The 7,926-nt window shown below is 42.3% G+C and overlaps 1 protein-coding gene across 5 annotated transcripts in view; it reads left to right on the forward strand.

Annotated features, from left to right (window-relative positions):
• The window catches only part of LOC111969686 (rho GTPase-activating protein 40), a 41,354-nt gene extending 36,556 nt beyond the window's left edge, over nucleotides 1-4,798 (forward strand). For all 5 annotated transcript variants that reach the window (XM_023995870.2, XM_023995868.3, XM_023995864.2 and 2 more), the window contains one exon: nucleotides 1,636-4,798. In XM_023995870.2, the coding sequence (XP_023851638.1) occupies nucleotides 1,636-1,751 (116 nt within the window). In that variant the 3' untranslated portion in view covers nucleotides 1,752-4,798. The remainder of the gene's footprint in view (nucleotides 1-1,635) is intronic.
• The last annotated feature ends 3,128 nt before the right edge of the window (nucleotides 4,799-7,926 follow it).

Below are 7,926 nucleotides of genomic sequence, written 5' to 3' on the forward strand. Positions count from 1 at the left end.
TCGGGAGTCTTATGGCTTGGGGGTAGAAGCTATTTAGGAGCCTCTTGGACCTAGACTTGGCGCTCCAGTACCACTTGCCGTGCAGTAGCAGAGAGAACAGTCTATGACTTGGGTGGCTGGAGTCTTTGAAATTTTTTAGGGCCTTCCTCTGACACCGCCTGATATAGAGGTCCTGGATGGCAGGAAGCTTGGCCCCAGTGATGTACTGGGCCGTACGCACTACCCTCTGTAGTGCCTTGTGGTCGGAGGCCGTGCAGTTGCCATACCAGGCAGTGATGCAACCCGTCAGGATGCTCTCGATGGTGCAGCTTTAAAACCTTTTGAGGATCTGAGGACCAACGCCAAATCTTTTCTCCTGAGGGGGAATAGGTTTTGTTGTGCCCTCTTCACGACTGTCTTGGTGTGCTTGGACCATGTTAGTTGTTGGTGATGTGGACGCCAAGGAACTTGAGGCTCTCAACCTGCTCCACTACAGCCCCGTCGATGAGAATGGAGGCGTGCTCGGTCCTCTTTTTCCTGTATTCCACAATCATCTCTTTTGTCTTGATCATGTTGAGGGAGAGGTTGTTCTGGCACCACAGGGCCAGGTCTCTAAACTCCTTCCTATAGGCTGTCTCATTGTTGTCGGTGATCAGGCCTACCACTGTTGTGTCGTCGGCAAACTTAATGATGGTGTTGGAGTCGTGCCTGGCCATGCAGTCATGAGTGAACAGTGAGTACAGGAGGGGATTGAGCATGCACTCCTGAGGGGCCCCCTTGTTGAGGATCGGTGTGGCAGATGTGTTGTTACCTACCCTTACCACCTGGGGTGGCCCGTCAGGAAGTCCAGGATCCAGTTGCAGAGGGAGGTGTTTAGTCCCAGGGTCCTTAGCTTAGTGATGAGTTTTGAGTGCACTGTGGTGTTGAAACGCTGTAGTCAATGAATAGCTTTCTCACATAGGTGTTCCTTTTGTCCAGGTGTGAAAGGCAGTGTGGAGTGCAATATAAATTGCATAATCTGTGGATCTGTCGGTGTGGTATGCAAATTGGAGTGGGTCTAGGGTTTCTGGGATAATGGTGTTGATTTGAGACATGACCAGCCTTTCATGGCTACAGACGTGAGTGCTATGGGTCGGTAGTCATTTAGGCATGTTACCTTAGTGTTCTTGGGCACAGGGACTATGGTGGTCTGCTTGAAACATGTTGGTATTACAGACTCAGACTGGGAGAGCTTGAAAATGTCAGTGAAGATACTTGCCAGTTGGTCAGCGCATGCTCGGACTAAATGTCCTGGTAATACGTCTGGCCCTGCGGCCTTGTGAATGTTGACCTGTTTAAAGGTCTTACTCACATCGGCTGCGGAGGCGTGATCATACAGTTGTCCGTAACAGCTGATGCTCTCATGCATGTTTCAGTGTTACTTGCCTTGAAGTTATTTAGCTCGTCTGGTAGGCTCGTGGTACTGGGCAGCTCTCGGCTGTGCATCCCTTTTGTAGTCTGTAATAGTTTGCAGGCCCACATCTGACGACTGTCGGAGCCAGTGTAGTATGATTCGATCTTAGTCCTGTAATGATGCTTTGCCTGTTTCATGGTTAAATTACAAAATCTGTCCCTCAGTATTGAATCAGCCTTGTGTTGTTCTGTTCTGTCCCATAGGTGAACACTGCCTAGACCCAGAGACCCATCTCCTGGACCTGTACAACACCAACCCCAGTGGGGAGTGGGTCATCAAACTGAAACCACTGGTCACCGCCAGGGGGCTGCACCAATAAGAGACAGCCGCAGGCAAAGGGAGAGACCAGTAGGGATCTTCAAGAGCCAGCCAGAGGAGGAGGGAGACCAGGAGGAGGAAGCTGCTGCTGCTGTTAAAAAAACAAACCACCTCAAGACTGAGCCCTCTCTCCCCCTTTCCTCTGCTCAATGCAGGGGAGACCAGACTAGGAGGTGCAAAGCAGAGAGAGAGACAGAAAGGGAGAGCTACTGCTCAAAAACACTCCACCTCCACACCTTCAGATGGAAGAGAGGCTGAGGCTGCTTCTTGGCTTGTCAGCTCTCAGCCAATCACCTCCCAGCACCCGCAGGAACCCAGATGGGGATCTGATGCACCGCTGCTTACAACAACAGCCACAGAGTCTCTCTCACTCCCTCTCTCTCACTCTCTCTTTCTTTTTCCTAGCTCTCCATTCCTTCTTCTCGGACATTTGATCACAAAAGGAATGGGAGTGGAACATGTACAGTATATCTGTTTTCCTTTTTTTTCCTCTTTCACAGGGGGACAGTCAGAGACTCTAATGAGCTGATAGCCCCATGTCCTGTCCCTTGTGTATGACTTTGGCTCTGTTCTTTCTGGGGCCTTTGGGCCCTGTCCCTGTAGACTCTCAATAAGAGCCCTAATCAGAGCAGAGGACAGAGATCCTTCTTCTCTTTTAAGGGATCAAAGGTCAGCCTTTAAGACATTACTACTGAACCTCTAAAGGGAACTGTTGTTTAATAACAGAGAGTGAAGCTGGACTTCGTTTCTGTTTTCTCATTTTTGTTTTTGATGAATGGAGGATTTTAAGTATTGAATCTGGTGATGGATTGATTGACTATTTATAATTGATTGGATGTGTCTATCTGTATGTACGTGTATGTAGTCATGAATGTTGTCCTTTGAAATGAATAGGTATGTTTGTTGCGGAAATAGTTAATAACATAAGTCATGTGAGCTCATCCAGTCTTTTGGGGGGCTTTTACAGTGTTCTTGCTCTTATACAGTACCTTTGTTGATGAGTTGTATTTTGATGCACCTCTGCATCCCTCCTTTTCTATTTCTATTACCCATTTGTCATCCGTTCCTCTTTAAAATACATTTCATACAGTTCCAGTCAAAAGTTTGGACACACCTACTCAAGTGTTAAACAAATCAAAATATATTTTATATTTGAGATTCTTCAAAGACTGTTGGAAAAGCATTCCAGGTGAAGCTGGTTGAGAGAATGCCAAAAAGTGTGCAAGCTGTCATCAAGGCAAAGGGTGGCTACTTTTGAAGAATCTCAAATATGAAATATATTTGTATTTGTTTAACACTTTCTTTGGTTACTACGTAATTCCATATGTGTTATTTCATAGTTGTGACGTCTTCGCTATTATTCTACAATGTGGAAAATAGTAAAAATAAAGAAAACCCCTTGAATGAGTAGGTGTGTCCAAACTTTTGACTGGCACTGTATATGAAATCTATTAATAGTGTTTACACGTTTTTGATGACGCTCAGATGTTAGAATCAGTATGCACCACCATCAGCGGAGGCTGTTGATGAAAGGACGACTCATAGTAATAGCTGGAATGGAGATAATGGTATGCTATCAAACAAATGGAACCTATGTGTTTGATGTATTTGATACCATTCCATTGATTCCTATCCAGCCATTACCACGAGCCTGTCCTAAGGTGCCACCAACCTCCCGTGACCACCATGTACATTATCTTCCACGACATGACAACCTACCATGAATTTACAGTGGGGTCTGAAATGATTGACGCCCCTTGATAAAGATGAGCAAAAATGACTGTATGAAATAAATAATTCAAAATACCGAGCTATATTGTATACTAAAGAAATTGGGAAATGGTATTATTTTATACTAATAGAATTGTTCAGAGAACCAGATTTTGTGTAACAAATAATATTATAACCATTTATTTGTGGATTTTGATGTGTGCTTGAGGTTATTCTCTTGCTGGACGATCTACTTCCGGCCACGTTTCTGCCTCCTAGCAGAGGCAACCAAGTTTGGGCTAAAATGTCCTGGTATTGGGTAAAGTCCATGATTACGTTGACCTTAACTGGGGGCCTCAGGACCAGTGGAAGCAAATAACCCCATAACATCAAAGATCCACCACCATATTTTACAGTAGGTACAGTGCCTTCGGAAAGTATTCAACCCCCTTGATTTTTCCACATTTTGTTGAGTTACAAAGTGGAATTAAAATGTATTTAATTTAATTTTAAAAAATGATCGACACAAAATATTCTAATGTCAAAGTGGAAGAAAAATTCTAACATTCTTTTTTAAATCTATGAGAAATAAAACTAATATGTCTTCATTAGATAATTATTCAACCCTCTGAGTTAGAAACACCTTTAGCAACAATTACAGATGTGAGTCTTTTTGGGAAATTACACATGTGTAAGAGCTTTGCACACCTGGATTGTACAACATTTGCCCATCATTCTTAAAAAATGATTCAACCTTTGTTAAGTTGGTTGCCCGATAACCATTTTCATGTCTAGCCATAGATTTTCAAGCAAATCTAATTCCAAACTGAAGCACGGCCACTCAGGAACATTCAATGTCATCTTGGTAAGCAACCAAACTGTAGATTTGGCCTTGTCATTTGTCTCCCAGTGTCTATTGGAAAGCAGACTGAACCAAGTTCTCCTTTAGGATTTTAACAGTGCTTAGCTCTATTCAATTTTTTTTAATCCCCAAAATAATTATCTTGTCCATGCCGATGACAAGCATACCCATAACATGATGCAGCCACCACTAATGCTTGAAAATATGAGTGGTACTCAGTGATGTGTTGTCTTGGATTTGACCCAAACATAATGCTCAGTATTCAGGACAAAATGTTAATTTCTTTGCCACATTTTTTGCAGTATGACTTTAGTGCCTTTTTGCAAACAGGATGCATGTTTTGGAATATTTTCGTTCTGTACAGGCTTCCTTCTTTTCACTTTGTAATTTAGGTTAGTATTGTGGAATAACTACAAAGTTGTCAATCCATCCTACATTTTTTCATTTCACAGCCATTAAACTCTGTTTTAAAATTACTATTGGCCTCATTGTGAAAGCAGGTTACTTCCTCTCTGGCAACTGAGTTAGGAAGGACGCCTGTATCTTTGTAGTGAATGGGTGTATTGATACACCATCCAAAGCCTAATTAAAAACACCATACTCAAAGGAATATTCAGTGTTTTTTCTTTTACCCATTTATCAATCGGTGCCCTTCTTTGCGAGGCATTGGACAACCTCCCAGGTATTTTGGGGGCCCTAAGCAAGATTTTTACCAATCTAAAAATTGTTAGATGACATGGCTAATTGAGCGACTGTCAGTGACTGATAAAACAACAGAAAAACTGCTGATGCACAACCAAATGTCAAACTTACACCGTGTGCCTTCTACTATTCTAACTCTCAACAGTAAGTTTAGACCCCGACTGAGTTCCTAAAATATATTTATTATTTTTTGGTTGAGGCCTCCTCAGCGGCCGGGGCCCTAAGCGACCGTTTATGTCGCTTATGCCTGGAGCCGGCCCTGCTCCCTGGTCTTTCTGGGGAGATTCTCTACTCACTGAGGGACCTTACAGATATTTGTATGTGTGGGGTACAGAGATGAGGTAGTCATTCATAAATCATGCACACAGAGTGAGTCCATGCAACTTATGTGATTTTTAAAGCAAGTTTGTCCTCCTGAACTTATTTAGGCTTGCCATAACAAAGGGGTTGACTACTTACTTACTCAAGACATTTCAGCTTTTCATTTTCTATTAATTTGTGAAAATAATATTCTAAAAACCTAATTCCACTGACATTGTAGGTTATTGTGTGTTGAGTGACAAATTATGAATCTCAATTGAATCAATTTTAAATTCAGGCTGTAACACAATAGAATGATGACAAAGTCAAGGGGGTTGAATACTTTCTGACGACACTGTATGGGATTATTTTCTGTTTATGCATTCTCATTTGAACGCTAAACTCACCGCTGGTGTGCATGGCCAAAGAGCTTTATTTTCATGTCATCCAACAAATGTAAACGTCTGGAGTATTCTAAACGGCATTCGCACTTGGATTGTATCCGGTGCTTTGGTCAGATGACATGAAAATAGAGCTCTTTGGCCACACACACTAGTGGTGGGTTTGGCGTCGAAATGAGAATGCATGAGCAGAATAGAATTTGGGCAGAAGTGGATCTTCCAGGAAGACAATAACATTTACACATCAACATCTCCACAAAGAAAGGGTTAATTTGCCACAAAAGGAACATTTTGCAATGGCCGTCTCAGTCTCCACCCTTGAAACCCTTTGAAAACCTTTGGTTTGAATGGAAGAGGGGAGTCCATAAGTGCAGATTAAGGATATCAAGGATCTGGAAGGATTCTGTATGGAGGAATGGTCTAAGATCCCTCCCAATGTGTTCTCCAATCTCATAAAACATTTTATAAGAAGGCTCGGTGCTGTTATCCTCGCAAGGTGAGGTATTCAAAGGTATTGAAAACATGGGTGTCAATCATTTTTACCCCCCTACCTTTTTCTCTGAGCAATTGTATTAGTATAAAATAATATAATTTCCCTTTTTGAGCTATCTTTATCAATGGTGTTAATAATTTCGGACCCCACTGTATATGCTACTCTTCTCAAACATTATTCACCGCCACACACAGTTTAAAAATGCTTACGCATGCTCAAACACACACACGCTCAAACAAACTGTATAGATCTCATCTCAGTCACGGAAAGTCCTTGTCCTGTACAGCGCCAGAGCCACAGAGGAGTCACTACTTCTGTTTGATAAAGAGAAGGCTAGTGTGTGTGTGTGTGGTGGGGGGGAGGGCTGTGTGTGTGTGTTTTGAGCTTCATTACACAAGCCCAATTGGGCTGTGGCTGAGTCCGTGGCACAGTTCATTGCCCCAGTACAAAGCACTGATGGAATACACACACAAAGCGAAGCACTGATGGAGCAGGCCTTCTGCTGACATTAATCAGTGGAACTAGGTCACCTTTAAAGCTCTGTTTTTCTCAGGGGAACTAGTGACACTTTACACCCTAGATTACAGCCCAGCCCAGGCCAGAACACGTGTGGATGTAATGTGTGTGTACATACTGTACACGCTTGCATACTCCATGCACACACACACACACAAGCACACAAAATCAACTGAACAATAAACTGGGTCACATGTACTGTATTTGGAGTACGGATGCATGTTCTCTCTATATCGTACTGTTCAATGGCCAATTCTGTGTCCTTTCGTTAGGGGCGTAACGTAATTCAAGGCCTTAAAACAGTGTAATGCAAATGATATGATGAGCACTTGTGTGACAAGCACCTAAGAGATCGACATGAGAAGTAACACAAGAAAAGAACAAAAATAGAAACAGTTATTTTACGGTAAAAAAACGGAGTCGATGCGTCTTGAGAATGTCTTCAATGAATGGACTTTGCTTTTGTAATAGTCTACTTACTGTCAAATGCTACCCGCAATGCTCTCAGTTGTACAGCTGACAAAATCATTGGACCTACTGTAGGTTACAGTGGTAGTTGTGTACAGTGGGGTCCGACAGTATTGACACTCTTGATAGAAATGACTATGTAAAATAAATCATTCAAATACTGAGCTGTATTGTGTGCAAAAAAAAGGGGGTAAATTGTATCATTTTATACTAATGCAATTTCTCAGAGAAAGAGATTTTGTCTAACAAGTTCTCTTTTTTTATTAAAAAGGTAGGGGGGTACAAATGATTGACACCCCTGTTTTCAATACCTTTGAATACCTCACCTTGAGAGGATAACGGCACTGAGCCTTTTTATAAAACGTTTTATGAGATTGGAGAACACATTGGGAGGGATCTTAGTCCATTCCTCCATACAGAATCTTTCCAGATCTTTGATATCCTTCGTCTGCGCTGATGGACTGCCCTCTTCCATTCAAACCACATGTTTATAATAGGTTTCAAGTGCGGAATCTGAGATGGACATTGCAAAATGTTGATTTTTGTGGCCAATTAACCATTTCTTTGTGGATTTTGATGTGTGCTTGGGGTTATAGTCTTTGACACTCCAGGTTTTTGGGCTAAAATGTCCACCACCATATTATATTTTACGGTACTGAAGGTAAGGGGTTATTTTCTGCTCATGGATTCTCATTTCGATGCCAAACCCACCACTGGTTTGCGT

This window comes from Salvelinus sp. IW2-2015, linkage group LG11 (assembly GCF_002910315.2).
Source record: "Salvelinus sp. IW2-2015 linkage group LG11, ASM291031v2, whole genome shotgun sequence".
NCBI classification, from domain to species: domain Eukaryota; kingdom Metazoa; phylum Chordata; class Actinopteri; order Salmoniformes; family Salmonidae; genus Salvelinus; species Salvelinus sp. IW2-2015.